This window comes from Varanus komodoensis, unplaced genomic scaffold, assembly GCF_004798865.1.
Source record: "Varanus komodoensis strain SLA01 unplaced genomic scaffold, ASM479886v1 scaffold32, whole genome shotgun sequence".
Lineage (NCBI taxonomy): Eukaryota > Metazoa > Chordata > Lepidosauria > Squamata > Varanidae > Varanus > Varanus komodoensis.
The window spans coordinates 11746859-11765307 of record NW_025335798.1 but is presented as its reverse complement, the minus strand read 5'-3'; the positions used below and the strand labels follow the sequence as shown (position 1 = coordinate 11765307).

General features: G+C 39.9%; 1 protein-coding gene across 1 annotated transcript in view; it reads right to left on the bottom strand.

Moving 5' to 3' along the window:
• The window catches only part of KALRN (kalirin RhoGEF kinase), a 599751-nt gene that overhangs the window by 361377 nt on the left and 219925 nt on the right, over window positions 1–18449 (bottom strand). Inside the window, exon 2 of the mRNA XM_044438481.1 lies at window positions 12443–12517. Within this exon, the coding sequence (XP_044294416.1) occupies window positions 12443–12517 (75 nt within the window). The remainder of the gene's footprint in view (window positions 1–12442; window positions 12518–18449) is intronic.

The window sequence follows — 18449 nt, the reverse complement described above, 5'->3', positions numbered from 1 at the left end:
CTTTTTATTTATGCAGTATTTTAAATGTTAATATTATTGAATTTTATCTGGCCAGGGCGGCTTGTTTTATATTGTATGTTTTATATCGTATATTTGTATTTTAATGTATATATTTTAAAATGTTATTTTAATTTATTGTTGTAAGCCGCCCCGAGGCTTCGGCGAATGGGGCGGCATAAAAATGTTTTAATAAATAATAATAAATAAATAAAAATTCATTATTCACTAGACCACTGTTTGGATATAAAAACTGGTAACCAGGCCCTGACAAGTTATCTTAATATTAGTCTATACAACAGAACATTCTGATATAGGATAGTGTTACCAGTCTTGGAAAAATAAAATCTTATAACCATCTTATATAGAGAGAATATACCCAATGATTAGAAATACTTGTTTTTATCAATTTTTTAAAAATAGGCTCATGGTCTGAAAGCTCATTGAAGAGAAAAACACACACAAAAACAGTTACCAAAAATCAATAATGAAGAGTCATTAATTTCAAGTTGAATTAAAGCTTATCTTTACACTTGCACCTTGGACTGAAAAACAGCTCTCACCACCCCAAATTGGAATAGTTCTTCAAAGATAATTGATGTTTAATCCCTAGCAATTTGTAACTTGTTAATGAGGAATGAATCAACTTTCTTTGCCCAGCCAATTTCCATGACAACTTGTAACACACAATCTCTGATCCTAGCTATCCTGGATCACTTGAGTTGGGTTTTTAGGGGTTAGTTTTAGTCATGTTAGGAGGTGTTAACTGTAACAACTGGGCTAGAGTTGTGAGGAAAGCCTGTCCTGAAAACTCAGCCTTGCAGTAAATTTTAGCAAAAACCTCTTCTCACAACCACTTCAGTTTATGTTGGCTGAAAGGAAAAACATGGTGGAGACACTCTTCGGTGGGGAAACTGGCTGTTTTGTTCTTGTGGCTTAGCTGTTGACACAGACATCAGTAACTAACAGTGGCAGATGGTTTGCAAAATCTAAATCCTGCATGCGCTAAGAAGTCAATATGGTTATGCTTTTTTCATGAGTCTGTGGGCCATAATGTCATGGGAACAGCCTCTGAATAAAGACAAGAACAAGGAGGGAGGTGTAAGAGATCAGAGAAGGATGGGAAGTGGAAGGTGGAACAAGGAGAAAGACATGTCTCAAAGTCTGAATAAACAGTCAAAATCTCAAGTAAAGAACAACACACAATAACTAGCAAAGGACCAAGGACAGATTCCTGTTGTGGCATTTAGCCTAACATGAATTAAAGTACTGTGGCACCATTCAGGTATGCAAGACATGACTTGTGTGAGCACAAATAGGGTTTCCCTTGATGTCCACACATATAGCATCAATGTCTTCAGAAAGAGAGCATCCTCATGTACACAAGAGTACAGCTACACTCTCTCCTGATTTACTGTGTAAAGGAATCTAAAGAGCTTAAGGAATCAAACGTGTAATTTTGTTTGTTAGCAATATTTATTACCTGTCAAAACAAAAAACTGTTGTTTTCTATTTATTTTCTTAACTACGTTTCTCAAATGGTATTTCAAATTGATTTTTTGTGAAGCAAGCACAATGTTCCATAGCTATTAGTACAAGGCAAAAATATTTGAGGCATAAAGTATACTGAAAACAAAATCGTTGGTTATCATTTTTGGCTCTGTGTTCCAACCACTAATAATTCCTTGATCAACCATTAGTTAACACTGAAATCTTGCAACATCCTTCTATGGATTCTGGCCACAACTTATATAGCCATCTAAGCTCAATATGAAGGTCATTTCCAGGTAATTTTCACAAGTAATATATACCAACAACTATGGATAGATAAGCCTTGTTCCAGCCCATATCAGTTTCACATATATTCATTCATAACTCTACCACATTCCATTTTTGTATTAACCTGCAACATGTTTAAAACTCTTCTTCATGGATCACTGCCTTATCGTGGGGAAGAGGCTTGCGTAGCTCAATGAAGCTATGAGCTATGCCGTGCAGGGGCACCCAAGATGGACAGGTCATAGCAGAGAGCTCTGACAAAACATGATCCACTAGAGAAGAAAGACAAAGGAATGTTGTCCATGGAGTCACGATGGGTCAGACACGACTTCGCGACTAACAACGTTTAAAACTTCATAAATACATATTTAAATATATATATTTTAAACATATTTCCCTTAAATTACAGATTTCTACATGTATTTTATCATAAAATATGCATTTTGATATATTTTTCAGCCAAGGATGCATTGCAAAATTTGGAGAAGTAGAAAATCCAATGGATGATTGTATCCCATTTCATAAATAAGACCGGAGGATGCAAATCAGGTTGGGTTTATTTTAAAATGCAGACAGAATACATCTTTGAACATTCCTACCCATGACTGCCAACTTCACTTTCCAGTTAAGCCTATGCGACTGGTGAGTCTGAGTAATGCAAAACTGTTTCCAGGACTGGTTTCCAGGTCCTGCTATCAAATCAATGATATAAGCAAACTGCACCATTCACTTTTAGTAGGTAAAGTTGATGAGTGTGTATACCTTCTATCTAAGCACATGGCTTCTCTGAGACAAAGTTACAAAATCAGATCATTTGATAAAACTGTAAAATCAGTAAACTGGAATTATCCCCTTTAAATGTAATTCTATCCATATTGGACAGAAAGGAAAGCCTACAACTCCCAGTATATTCAAGCAGCTGGATTTTTTCTGTCCAAACTTGTGCAGAATTGTGCCATTACATTTGTATCCTACATTGTCCAAGGAACTCAAAGCAGCATACATAACGGCTGTTCACATCTACCTGCTGCAATGGACTATCTACTACAGTTTAGCACTCCCACAGCTTATGCCCCATCTGTGTGGTATAAAAAAAGTGTCATCTATTCAATTAATTTATTTCTGCAGGTCAGACTTTTATAGGTACATGAGCAGGACTGGAAGAGAACAAGTGAAAGTTGACCCACATGTTGTGAATACATAATATCTCTGTGAAATTACTCTAACAACACCATGTTGATTTTTCCACCACAACCATTATTCAACTTCCTAATGTACTTATTTTGGTCCAATAAAGTCACATCATTTGCTTAGCAAGGCTTGCTGGCTGATTAGATTTCATATGGAGAAATTCTGTAAACACCTACAAAGTTCAGTAGAGTTTTCAGTGAACTTTGATTTTAGTCTGGATTTTTTGAATTTCTGAATAAACAAATGGGTGAAAGATTGAGTCCCCCTCTGGTTTTATAGGCCCCAAGAGAAAGCAGCTGAGCTATGTGAGCCAGCATATATGACCTCATTAACACTGATCAAGCTAATTAGGGAAAAGCCTTTTAAGGTTTCCACCTTAATAGGTGGAAATGGGTGACATCAGGAATTTATGCACAGGGAAATATGACAGGTAATAGCTATAATCTACTTTGGTTACTTTATATATAATTATTTTGCTAACATAGGCAATTACTCCACTAATTTTGTGAGCCCAACTATAACATGAATAAAGAAGATAGAAACCTAAAATGGTGTGTTCATTTCTTATTTAGCTGAGAATTTCTATGCTACTAAATAGGGCAGTGCCGCAGACTTTAATAGCCCCTCACAATTGGACCATTAGAACTTTCTGCCTCTTTTCATGGGCAAATTCTTTTCACCTCCTGCTAACATGACTTGGAATTATATCAACAGTCCTGCCTAAATCATGCAAATTCTATTTTAGCTTGCTTTTAAATCTTAATGTAGAACATGGATTTTAGGATTTCCACAATTTATATCAGTTCCACTCTTATGCACTTAAAGCCATGTGACACACAAACTTTGGGCAAGGTAAGCTTCTCTTACCATCTTTCCCACTGCCTGTTAGTTTATTTATAGCACTTGTAAGCCACTCAATAACCTACGTTGAATAGGTGGTATGAAACACATAGAATATATCACAGATACAAAATGTAAACAATGAAACCATGAATAAAACTAGTCCACAGTAAATCCAACCTAAAACCAGCAGCAGAGATAAAATTCTAGAGCACATGAAAACAAAGCGAAGCCAGAAAAAATAACAGCACTAGGATTCCTTAAATGTCTCAAAGAATAAATCAATTTTCACCTGATACTGAAACAATCATAAGGAAAGCACTAGATGACTTTCCCTGCAGAAAGCATTCAACATATAATGTTCCACCACTGAACAGGACCTTTTTGTTTAGCACCCAGGATCAGCTCCGGTTTGGCTCTTCGGTTCAAATGCAATGGATCAGAAAAACACTAAAGTCAGCTTAAGATCATTCTTGGGAACTGAGACATAACAAAAAATTTAAACGTGTAATATGCATAAAGGAATTGCCTTTTGCAGAACAACATAAGGGATTACTCTCTTTCAGCCTGTGGAGCTTTCCAGGTGAAAACATTTGATTAACTTTTATACCAGTGGAGTGTTTCCAAATGAACAATTTTTGTAGATGAGTGCTTGTATGCATGTCAGCAACTGCCATAATCAAATAACTGAATGAGAATTTTGTACTGCTGCCATGTTTATATGCTGAATCATAGCAATCGCTGTTGCAGTTTTATTAGGTTAATTCTTTTAAATTAATGTGTGTGTCTTTATGTTTGTTTAATTTTATCTTTTGTTAACTGACCAGATAGCCTCAGCTATTGGGCAGTATAAAATGAAATAATGAATAACTTTAGTTCTAGGTGCCTGGAAATGCAATTTTCCTATGTGATTTATTTCAAATGCTGTGTGCGTGCATGCATTTAATGGACTGTAAATAGCATACTGTATTTCCTTCCTCTTAAATTCCCTGATACAAACAACCCTAATTCTCTCCAGATCTTTCCAAGCTTTACCCCTGAAAACAGGCATTGGGCACAGACAAACCTTTGAAAGAATGTTTAGCATTTACTGAGTAATTTCCAACAAATATTCTGGATGAGTCTCCACCAGCCATCTTGTCAGCCTTTCCCTCCTTGCTGGACTGAGGCACTGCAGAGGCTCCAGGGGCCACAATCCTGCAAGGAGGCCTGTTTGCAGGTCTGCCTGCTGTGGACTCAATTGGTAACTGCTTCCACTTGGCCTGAGATGATGGGGCAGGATGCCCCAGTAGGGACGACCCTGAAGTTGATGGCACTGAATTGGTTGTCCCTTTGTGGGGAGCCACTTCCAGGATATAGCAAGGCAAGATTCCACGCCCCCACCCCCCAGCAAACATTGTTGTAATTCTCAGTGTCTGGGAAGGGGGGGGGTTCGTCTTCACAGGCCCCGTGTATACGCAATGGAGGAAGGGCATGGTCCAAGTGGGAGGTCCTGATGGGAGGCCAATCAGTGTAGTGACAAGCAGGGGAGATATGATGTTGCACTGGCAAAGATGCAATATCAGACTGCCTCCATTCAATCTTCCATTTGCCTCCCAGTGGAGCTCTTCAGGATTGGTCAGGGACTATTACATGCTGGCCCCAAGGACATCTTGGAGCCATCAGAGGCCCGCTGTAATATATTCACTAGGTACTTCTAGGACAGTATCTCTTGTATCTGCCAGGACTTAGACTCCAGTGTTATACCAGTTGAGAACTATGGTCTGGTTGTTGTGGATGTTCCGGTTAGGTTCATGTGATCACCTCCATAATGGATACTTGCCCATCTTGGCTTAAAAAAACCAGTAGGGAGGGAACGACTAGCTGGGGCAAGGGGGTGATTAACACTTCTCTCTGAGAAAGAGTGATCCCTGGCCACCTGAAACAAGTGGTGGTAAGATCACTCCTGATGAAATCCTCCCTGGACCCAAAAGAACTTAACAATTTCAGGCTGGTGGCAAACATCCCTTTCTCGGGCAATGTTCTTGAGTGGGTGGTGGCCAACCAGCTTCAGGCACTCTTGGACCAGACTAATTATCTGAATCCATTTCATTTGGGATTCAGGCCTGGTTCTGGCATGGAAACAACTTTGGTTGCCCTGTATGATGACCTATGCCAAAAAAAGGGACAGAAGGAGTGCAACGCTGCTGGTTTTCCTAGACCTCTCAGCCACTTCCAATACCACTGACCTTCTGGGACAACTGTCCGAGTTGGGTGTGAGAGGCACTGCATCACAGTGGTTCTGCTCCTACTTGGATGGTAGACTCCAGAAGGTGGTGCTTGGGGGATATTGCTCTGCCCCTTGGATTCTCTTAGCATCTACATGAAACCTTTGTGTAAGGTTATCCAGAGTTTTGGAGTACATTGCCAACAATATGCTGATGGCATGCAGCTCTATCTCTCGTTTTGGATGTGGGCTAACAACCTGATGCTCAATCCAGACAAGACTGGGATGCTATTAGTGAGTGGTTCTCCTGACCGAATGGAGGGAATTCAACCTGTTCTAGATAAGGCTGCATACCCATTGAAGGAGCAGGTTCATAGCTTTTGCGGGTGTTCCTTGAGCCATCTATGTCACTTGAAGCCTAGGTGGCTTCAGTGGCTTGGAGTACCTTCAACCAGCTGCAACTGCTGGCTCAGCTATGTCCTTATCTGGACAAAGATAGCCTGCTATCAATAATCTATGTTCTGGTAATCTCTAAACTAAATTACTGCAATGTACTCTATGTGAGGTCACCCTTGAAGACTGTTTGGAAGCTGCAGCTTGTACAAAATGCAGACTAATAACAGAGATCAAATGATCTGATTATATAAAGCCAATTCTGGCCCACTTGCACTGGCCGCCTATATCCTTCTGAGCCCAGTTCAAGGTACTGGTTTTAATCTATGAAGCCCTAAATGGCTTGGGACCACAATACCTGACAGAATGCCTCTCCCAAGCTTAATTTACCCAGACACTATGATCAAGTTATGGTGTCTGTCTCTGACTACCACCCCTGAGGGAGGCTCAGATGGTAGCAAAAAGGTGGCCCCACAGTTATGGAACAAGCTTTCCACTAAGGCCCTCCTGGTACCAACTTTAATACCTTTTCAGCACCAGGTAAAGGCCATCCTTTACTACAGGGCATTCAAGTATCCTACTGGGGCTTGCTACCTTTTAAAAAATGCTGAAGATTTATTTTAAAAAGTTATTATTACTATTATATATTTCAGATGGTTTTAAATTTTATCAACGTTTAATAATGTTTTAATATGTTTTTAATATGATATATCATTTATCATTATTTTTAATGTGCTTTTGTGAACGGCCCAGAGCACTTTGGCTACTCAGCAGTATAGAAATTAAATAAATAAATAAAGCTGCTCAATATGTTAATAATTTATATACCTCCATCAATAGACACTGGGGCTTTGACCCATAGCAGCAGCAGCAGCAAAACTAGTATAACATAAGTGACGAAGTTACACACCTGCCTGGAAGAACTCACAATTTTTACCTTCACAGGAAGGGAGACAAAATACAAAACTGGGGCATGGATGGCACAAAAGATGAATATGAACAGCTGTATATTTGTGTTGTTTCTATTTGTTTAGTGAACACTAAATAGCTGAGTCAAAGGGCTTATAGAAAGTGTGAGCATTGCAGATGGATTTTAAGGCAGAGAAGAGGAACACTGGGGTTTTGGGAAGGTGTCAGTGGTATGCCACGGTGGTCTGATATAAGGTGCAGCAAAAGAAAGTGGGCTGTCCTCTCAGGTAGCAGGAGACTGCCAAGAAACAGGGGTCGCAAGTAAGGCTTTTACAAGAAATAAAGATTGGGTGTCTTGAAGGAAAGGTCAGGAATGTGAATGGGGAGGCTGGTGTAGAAATTTGAAGAGTGAAATAACATGAACTCAGTGGCAAGAGAAGCAAACTACTTTTCCCTGGAATAATTTTTCTTCTCCCTACCTAGTTGCAGGTCACAGACCTTCAGTGAGATCCCTTCTACAGACATGGAGGGCAGAACATACAGAACAACATTTGAACCCCAGATTAAAGTCTGACGCTCCTTAGGCTGCTATAATAGGAAGTAAAGATTCACATACTCCATTTTCAAAAGCCAGTGGTGATCCTTGCCTTTCTCTATTGTGTCTGAAGATCATCAAGAGGCAATGTAGATGGCAAGGCTGCTATTGAGCTGGCTGTGTCAGAAATTATTGCCTTTTCACGCAGAGACAAAGCGGAAAAGCAATCAGAAAAGAGATGTCCTGAGTGTGCTTGTCTGCCCTCTCTTTAAAAGAAACTGAAGAGGAATTTATTGACTGAGGGCAGCTAACATTCTTTATATTTTGCAACCTTAGCAAGATGAGCACAGACTGAACCTTAAAGAGTAAGTGATTTATGACACACCAGGACAGAATGAAATCCCCTTTCTGAACCAGAAATCCAGTCACACTCCAGAACAATATTCAGTGCAACATTTTGAACGATAGCTAAAGGCAAGAGTTAATTCATACAACTGGCTCTTTCCATGTCTGCCATGAGTCAACTGCCATCTCCCTTACCAACTGGTCCTTGCCATAATCACAGCTGTCCCCTGAGCCACACTTGGGACATGTAATAACAGCAATTAAGTGAAATCTGGCCCAGATGATGCATGACCAGTATCTGTTAATTCTGTAGACCATTTTCAATATTGAGCCAAGTACTTTGTCTCTTGACCATTCATAAAATTCAAAGTGCTCATGCTAACATGTAAAGTCTTAAATGGCTTGGGAGCAGAATATCTAAAGGGACTCCTGTTGCATATATCCCTAACCAGAACATTTCAATGAGGTGAGGAAGGAATTAGTAAGGAAAAGGGCCTTCTCTGTCATTGTACCTCACCTTTGGAATTCCCTTCCAAAGGAGGTGCAACAGGCACTCACATTATCTTGCTTTCAGCACCAAGTTAAGGCATCTTTATTTAGTATTTGTTTTAGAATGTGATTTATTGGTCTTGCTGCTGTTCATCGATTCATTGCTTTATTGGTTTATTGTCTTGTTGATTATATTGGACTTCTCCTGTTGTATTTTTAAATAGCATTTTTATTGTATTGTTATCTGTTTTTCTCTGTATCATTGCTATTATTGTGATGTGAGCTGCCCAAAGAGCCTTCTGGCTATGGGGCGGCATACAAATGCAATAAATAAATAAAAATCTAGCAGTAAGAGTTTTGCCATTTATGCAGTAAATAACATTTCAAGCAAATATGTAATTTAAATACAAAATCTGTTAAGAAAGCTGTAACAGTAAACTTGAAAATATTTCTGGCTGCAACAGGGGTAGAGTTTAGTTTGGTATATTACTTCTGTATTTCCTCCAGCAAAAATTAAGATTATTGTTCCCCACATTCTGAAAATAACTATCATATGCATGCTAACTTAACAATAAATCTCATTGCAGTTTATTCAATTTTCATCCAATCTTTCTGCTATACATATTGCTTAACACAGTTAACAGTTAACAAATAAAATACACATTAAAAACATAATTCTAATGAAAACATAAAAGCAAATAAATTGAAACACATTAATAAAAAGATCTCCAGCAGCAAAATCAGCTTGGAAGTCAAAAGAGGTCTAAATGTCAAAGGCCTACTGATAAAAAAACTACAAAAATAGAGTTAGCCTGAACTCCTTTGACAGTGCATTGGAAGAGCTGAGAGCAACCACCAAGAAATCAGTCTTCTTGCTTTTCCAAAAAACTGCAGTTTCAATGGTCACAGAAAAGAGGGAAGGGCCTTTGCTGAGGATCTTAAAACCTGGACAAGCTCATAAGGGAGAAAGTGGTCTGATCCCATGTCACGCAGGGCTTTATAGAAACAACCAGTACTTTGAATTTTGCCTATAGACACTGAAGTTGTTGTAAAAAGGGTGTCACATGCTTCCTATAACCATTCCTGATCTGACTGAAGAGTCCCAGACCAAATGGGGCCACAGTTTCAAACATTTTTCAAAGACAGTCCCACAGTGTGATGCAGTAATCTAACTTTGTGTGTCCTTAAGGCATGTGTCACTACAGCTGGTTCTGACACCTCCAGAAACAACTTCATTCACTGCATAAGCCTTAGCTGTTCTCTTAACTAAAATCCAGACCATCATCAAAACTTGTGCATCTATCTATATTCCTCACTCTGTCCAGGAGTACACCCATATTGTGAACTTGAATCTTCAGTGGAAGTGAAACTCCACCTAAGATATATCAGATTCCTTTTCTTTTATCTGACTTTGGTAGACCAGGAGCACCTCTTGGCTGGATTAATCTGTGATTTGTTCACCCATATCTAATCCATTATTGCCATCAGACACCAATTTAGAAGTTGAAAAGCTTCTGAACAGCTTCCTTGCATTTACATGAAAAACGAAGATATAAATTGGGTATCCTCAACATATTGCAAAACTCTCAATAACCTTCTTAGTAGTTGCATTTATATAATACACAGCATGGGGACAATATGGAACCTTGAAGTCCCAGCACCACTTTCTCAATAACTCCTTCAAGAAGGACCAGGACCACCATAAAATAGTGATCTGGAAGTCCCATCTGAACCAGGCAGTTCAGAAGAATAGCATGGTACATAGGAGAGAATGCGCTGTGGAGCGTATTCCCAAACAAGTGTGCACAAGCTGAACCATTTTGTATTGTGCCTTCTACATTCACAAATCACTATATTATCTCTTATTTGTTTTTCTTGCCCTTAATATTAGCAGAGTCTATCAAGGTAACCAGATGCAGAAGCTGGCAAAAGCCTTCTTCTCATCTTCAACAGCTGTGCAGCTTCTATATCTATACAGCTTCTCAGGTAGGAATGAGAAAAGCTTTACTTTGTACTCTTTCCTGCTCTGCAATTAAAGAGCTTCATCATCTTCTGCACTAGGCCTCCCTAGAGTTAAGACTAAGCATTTTGTCTTTGCATTGCAGGTTTAATCATTTCAAATCACATTCATTTACTGTTCACACATTTGGTTTTAATTGTCATTGGAGTGGAATCTGAAGTCTGCAAAAATCCCAAATGCATTTCATTTTTGTGTAAAACCATATGCCATCACCATTACTTTCAGACAATAACAAAAATGCTTAATCAGTTACTTTTAAGTCTGTGACCCAATACATGGATTAGGCTGTATCTTTTGTACATTTAGAAAATCGCCTGATACCAAGTTATATTATTGGTCTGTCTAGCTCAGTATTATCTGCATTTACTGACAGCAGTTCTCCAAGGTTTCAGATAGGGGTCTTTTTGGGGCCCTGTTTGACAGAATATGGGGCTGTTTGCATGAAAAGAACATGTGCTGCCAATCAGCCTCTAAGACCCCAACTGGACGTACAGTGGTACTTTGGCTCACGAACACCTTTGTTCACGAATTGGGTCACGAACAAAAATTTCATGAAAATTTTGACTTGGGTCGTGAACTCCGCATTGGGTGGTGACCAAGATCGCAGCCATCTCCCCACACCCCGAGTGGGGAGATGGCCACAATCACAGTCGCGTTCGTGCAGGGAAGATGTGCATGATCGCAGCTGTGCTGTGTTGCGCCTGTCTTTCCTGCAGGAGCACGCCCGTGATCACGCACATCTCCCCTGCACAAACACGACTGTGATCATGGCCATCTTCCCACTTGGGGTGGGGGGAGATGACCATGATCATGCTGGTTGTGGGGGGGGGGGGGGGGAGATGGCCGGGATTGTGCCCGTCTTTCCTGCAGGAACATGCCCGTGCCAGAATTTCTTTGAGAAGCACCACCCCAACATAACTGTAACGAACAGAGTGTTGAATCTGATGAATGATAACGTGGTCTCTCATTTCCGGAGGGTTATGCAGTGTAGGAAAAAACAAGTGTATTTAATTATTTATTGTAATTTATATTATAATTACTTTTATTTATTGTTGTAAGCCGCCCCGAGGCTTCAGCGAATGGGGCGGCATAAAAATGTTTTAATAAATAAATAAATAAATAAATAAATAAGTGACTATAGAAAATTGACCCTGAAGCTAAGGGAGAAAGAAGAGAAGAAACCCCTGAAAGAGATCTCCCCAATGTCCTTATGGAGGGGGACTCTCCCTCAAAAGAATAACCTCCCCCCACCTAGGTTAGTGTTCTCCACTGTACTGTATTGTACTTTGTTACTTTGTTGTTTGCCATTTTGTTTCAATTTTTTTCTGATAAAAAAATAGTTACAGAATGGATTAACCTTATGGGAAAATTTGACTTGGTTCACGCCCAAAAATTGGCTCACAACCACATCCGGAGGGGCCAAAATGGATTAACCTTATTTACATTGAATCTTATAGGGAAATTTGACTTGGGTCACAACCAATTTGGGTCACAACCAGAGTTGTGGAACAGATTAAGTTCATGAGCCAAGGTACCACTGTACTTCTGAGTATTTATACTTAGGATTGCATTGTTAGGATTCTAGTCAACAGGTTAGAATCTGTTCAAAGTTTTTCAAATATATGGAACTGTAAAACGATGGTATTTTATAGAGTACTGCTGCTAAACTTTCTGAACTTTCTCTGAAACAAAGCACTAACATATGCTTCAAAAATGAAAGAAAGAGCAATGAACCCACCTGACACAAAGGCCACTTTTTCCTTTAATATAGGAAGGACATCAGCAGCTTTTAAGCCATCATTTCGGAAAGATCCTGCAAAAGAACAACAAACTGCAGTTAGTATGAATTCAGCCGGTTGACTCTGCTTATGTTATCTTCTAGACTCTCCCAAATCAAAATGATTTCTTGTGATTTGTGAACAAAAAAAATGAAAAAGACATGAAATATTCTTTGTTCCATCACTAATTTTCTTCTCAAAAAACAAAACATTGGAAGCCTGCATGACATCTATTATACATCCATTAAGAGCTCTGCTTATCATAAAGCATAAAGATAATCAGACCATGAAATGAGGTTTTCCTTTCCATCATTATCTGTATTCAAACATGAGCAGTGGAAGAGCTAAACAATTGATAACAAAGTACAAGGGACTAAAATTTTCAGGCCTTGAGACACAAGAGACAGAACTTGGGAGCTAAGGTGGGTTCTAAGTCACCACCAGTGTATGTAGGGGGCAAAAGATAGCATCTTCCTGGTCAAAGGAAAATATTGGCTGAGTCTAGTTTTTTAGGGAGCAGAGCAAATGGTAAATACTCTAGAAATGCAGAAATACTCCACCCCTAATTCTAGGCCTTCACCCTGAGATTTTAATCCTCTTTCAGAAGGGCCTAAATAAAACTGTAAAAACCCTAACATCAGGCAACCTACAGGTTGATACACTGCAGGGGATACACTGAAGAAAATCAATCAGTGCACCAATACTCATTTCCAAAGTAACAATTGCAAAGGGTGGTGCCCAGCTTTGGATCCTTTTCCCAGAGAGGTGCACCTGGCACCGACCCTTTATTCATTGTGGTGTTAGGCCAAACCCTTTTTATTTTCCCTATATTTTAAAATTTAATTGTGATTGTAATATTGGTTTTATTCGACATTTAAATTCTATTTTGTATGCTGCCACTACTGTTTTGTATCACCATCCTAAGGCTTGTACAGGATGGGATAAAAATGCTCCAAATCAATAAATAAATAAAATAAAGAAACAGACCAAGAGTGTAATCGAGTGGTCTCTGGGAGGGCACTCCAGGAATCATAGGATACTGTGAACCTCCCCATTCATAGAGTTTTGTGCCAACATGCCTGAGATCCCAGATCTGATAATCACAGAGAAAAAAACACAAGTCTACCAAGGGTTGCCTGCTGCTGCTACTTTAACATCCACAGCCTCCTGGTGCAATCTCAGCTTTCATTTGAAGGAAGGATGACTACGCAGGGAAGAGCTTCACATGGGATGCACTGGCTTGCCGCATCCTGTTATTACTGTTTTAACAGAGAAGGCAGCTGGAGTCTGATTTTTTCCTCTTTTGGAAAACATAGAGTTCCTAAAAGAACTTTCTCTTCATCACATTCTTCAATACCACCCACCTTCAGAATGGAATCACTGTACCTGATAAAATAACACTGCAGCACTATTAAATGGTTGTGTAAATGCGGCAAACAGGACAATGGCTTTCAGCAAGAACTTATTGGTTCTTACAGCTCAAATATGAATTGCTGTACTCTGCAAAAACAGAAGGTATTATGAGGTAGCCTGCTTATTTGGCCCTGGAACTTCCTTTTCATTCACTCTCACATAGGAACTTAACTAATAAATCATCACTTTGTCTTCACTAGGAAGCCTAGTGAAATACAGATTTCCTGTCATTCCAAAATCAAGAGCATGCCTGCAACCTGCCAAGGTGAATGAGTCATTCCTTGGCAGACATGAGGCTGCTCAGCTGTTGCTTAAGAGTTTGAAGGAGGACAAAATTTTGGTTGCTATGGTGCACTAAGACGTGAATACAATATATGTTCCCCCACATGATAAGAGCTATACAGTTTTAATCCACCTACATAGTCAAGACAACAAAGGTTATAGTAGTCAAAGAATTGTATCATTTCCTAGCTAAAAAGCCAAGAGATGCAGAGAAGATAAGCCACTTTATTAGAAGCCATTTTTGTCTGCTGGTCTGAAATGAAGGTAGGGATATAGGAAGCTGCCTTATGCTGAGCTAGCCTGTTGGTCCATCAAGCCCCATATTGTCTTCACTGACTATCAGAGTCAATAATCTTACCATGGTTTTGGGAAGGACTCTTTCCTAGCCCTACTTGGAGATTGTCCTAGGGAAATTCTGCATAAAATGCATGTCCTCTACTACCAAGCTACACTTCCTCATAAAGTATTTTCCTACTTGGTGGTATACATTGTAGTCTCACAGAAATAGAAACTGTGATCAGTTCTATGTGCAAGGTTGCAAGTTTAAGTAATGGATTTCTTATTTCATTGTTGTGAGTAGCTTTATAAATGAGAAAAGTTTAGGCGGTTGTTGCTTCTCCCACTAGAATTCTGCAATAGGCAACTGCACTCAGTTCCATATTGAAGCTGGCCAATCTATTCTACTTCCCTTTCTACTAGGAAGCAATTAAAAGATTGACCAAGGGCAGTCTATACCAACTGTTTTACCAAATTGTCATGTTTAACTCACGGGCACCCCGCATTCATTCACCCATCTTTCTTGTGCTTTTTCTGCCACTATATCCTGTATTTTTTCAGATTTGTTATACCACAACTACTTTATATGTTGCAGTTCCTGCCCTCCGTGTGTGCGTGTGCACCCCTGCTTGCTAAGCTTGCTAAGCTTCGAGGACTGTTCTGGGACCAGGAGGTGCAGTTTCAGTCAGCAGGTGCTCTGTGTGAAGTGGGGCAGAAGAAGAATCAGAAGCTTCAGCAGCAAGTGAGAGATCTTTTAGCTTCTTCACCCACTCACAGCTCCTCTCTCTGATTTGCAAATGCCCACTCCCCTCCCCAGTCCATTGAAGAATAAAGCTTGCAGTGTGAATTATCTACATTATTTTCTCACGGAAGAAACAACTAGTTGAAATGCAGGTCTACTCAGCAGTAAATAAGCTTATCTTCAAAGGTCTTACAGATAAATCACATTGACTTCAATAGAGGTAAATAATGGGAAAGTTTGCCTGGGAGGGGGCTGTGTTTGCTTACTTTTGGGTGGAGAAAATAGGGCTGCTGCTGGTCCCACTGGCTTGGATGCTGGGAGCAGAGGAGCAACCAGTAGTACCAGAAGCAACTTTATATAGGCTAAGATACTCCATATAGAGATTAATGGTTGAAATGTACCATATGAAATCTCCCTCACACCAGCAGCCAGAGAGCAGTGAGCCACACTTGTGGCAGAAGCACAGAAGGATGCCAGGGAGAGTTTCCTCTTTTACAATGCCCAGCTGTCAGCACATGGGAAAAAAAGATTTCCACAGCAGCCAGAAAAGAAGTATTCTATCCTTTCAGAATCCATTCTGCTATTCCTAGTAAGTCAACAAAGGTTTAAAAGGCAGTGGTAAAAAGCAGTGCAAAATGTTAGCACTGAGGTCACAAGAAGGGAATAATTAGGAAAAGATGCTTTTCTCAGATTTGTAATTTGCAAATATGCATGCACAAACCCATTTTACATTACACTGTTTCCATGTAAATATCCAGCTGTTTCTAATCCATTTATTTCCTATGTGTATGTTTCCATTTTAGACTAGACACCATTTGTGAAAGTGTGTACTTTTTCCTACAGAATATTGTGCATATAAGCCTTGGGCTGGTTAGCATGTAAAATGAACCACCGGTGATAACTTTGCATCTAGTGTTCCTGCTGTTCCCTAACCCTCAGCCTGCTTGTTAAGAATGGAGCAGAAGAAAAGTGGTTTTGTGGCCAGAGAACTCTTCCCCGCTGAAACTCAACTGACCATAAATGACATCTTACTTCAATTTTGTGGCCAGACTAAAATGGAAGTCTGAATACAGGCAACAGCTGCTGACTAAAGTGATTTTTTAAAACTGCATCACCTTATTACTCTTTACCTCTTTTAACCCTCTAAAAAAGGCAAACAAACTCAGTCAGCTAGGATCCATTATGCCTCAATTTTTCAAACTTGCATATTTTTGCAACATATCTCATTAAAATACCAGCACAAACCCATCTACAGGAAAGGTAACTTTCCGATTCTAACTCCATCATTTTTAGAAAAGCTGCCATATACAGTCACCTCATGAATTTACTGTTCTGTCTGTGATCAGAGGAAAGAAGGAAACACAGCTATTCAGGATGCAGCTTTGATTAGACACCAAGGATGGGCTAGCAAATGCCAAACCATTGGAACTCTGATGAAAGATAAGGAAATAGACAGGAAAAAATCTGTCCTTGGCTGCTGGAGAACACAGAAAACTTAGAGCATGTTCCAAGACAGGCTACAATATCGCTGTCAGCTCTGCGGTTGCCAGATCTTCCTTACTTAGAGACTGCTCCTGCAGCTTTATGCTCAAGGCAACACAAAATTCTGCAACCCCAGTCCCATTTGCCCTTCCTTATCCTTCTTCATTCCCTTTGGAAAAGTAATAGTAGACAGGGCTACTTAATGGTTGAAATGTACTATACGAAATCTCCTTCACACCAGCAGCCGGAGAGCAGTGAGCCCCACTTGCAGCAGAAGCACAGAAGGATGCCAGGGAGAGTTTCCTCTTTTCCAATGCCCAGCTGTCAGCACATGGGAACAGCACATGGTAGCCACATTTGCTCATGTGTTTGCCCCATTCACATATAAATTGGGTGGGGCATATCTAATTTTAACACACAGAATAGAAAAGTGAGAGATGTAAAAGTGAAAAGACTAGTCCAATAGAGGAAGGAGTGTTCTGTGAGGGAAACTAGGCCCTACTTCATGGATATGTGAATAAAGAGAAACCCACTCTGGTGATTCAGGGACAACTTTTGTTCTACCATTAGCCAATCTGCAGACTCAGATTTGCTCAGATTTGCACTCCCCCCACAAAGGGCAAATATCCCAGTAATGCATACTATCATACTTTAGTCTACAAAGGGATTAGTACGTTTTTAACTAGTTTTGTTTGTTTTTGCAGCTGAATTTGTATGAAAACATGCAAATTTTGAATAACTGGTCACAAGCCCACAGGCTTCACACTGGAAAAGCCAATTCATTACGGAATCCATGAGGCAAATTCTGAGAAAGTCAGACACATTTGAGCCTGTTGCATACTTCTATGATATCCCTACCCTCCTTACCTTACCATAATCAAATTCTACCAGGATGGAGAACCTCTTTCAGCCCAAGGGTCAAATTCAATACTGGGGAAGCTCTCAGGAGTGACATTCCAGTATTAAGCAAGGCAAAAGAGGTGGCACTAAATTAGAAAAGGTACCATTACATTGTAGCTTGAAGTGCTTGCTCTTTGTAACTGAGCCTTATGGGAGATTTTATATGCATGGCATCTTAGGATGGCTTAAAATCATTAAAATCAGAATACAACAATCCATACTAATATAATAAATAGCATGTAACCAGTAAAATAAATTAAATAAAAAGTGACTGTTAAAACATTAAAATACTAATTTTTAAAATGATTGAATAAAAAAGTTTTTGACCTGGTGCCAAAAACAGTATAAGCCCAGCACCAGGTGAACCTCTCCAGGGAGCGCATTCCACAATCTGGGCACCAACACAGAGAAATATGCTTTGGAAAATGAACCCTTAAATAATAGGAGTGATAATTCAGTTCCCCTCATCTGTGTACCCTTTTAATGTAAATATTGGACACCTCCCATCCCTGTTTTACACAAGAATGGAGCAGATGTGTGTACAATTTAGCAGGACCCCTGCTATCATGTTTAGTTTAGTCCTAAAGCAGAGATGGAGAACCCCCAGGCCACTTCAATAGCAGCAGGGATGCAGGTGGCAGGAGATTCAGCTGGCACTGAGAGGAACAGCTCCTCCAAGTACCATCCAGGTCAATTCAACAGAGAAACAGAGCAAGTCAGAAGGGACCTCCAGGGCCATCTAGTCTGACCCCTGGCTCCAGCTGGCTCCACTCACAACATGCTCACCATGTGCATGTCTAGCCTATCCTTGAACACCTTCACCGATGGGGCCTCAATCGCCTCTCTTGGAAGCCCATTCTATACCCAACATG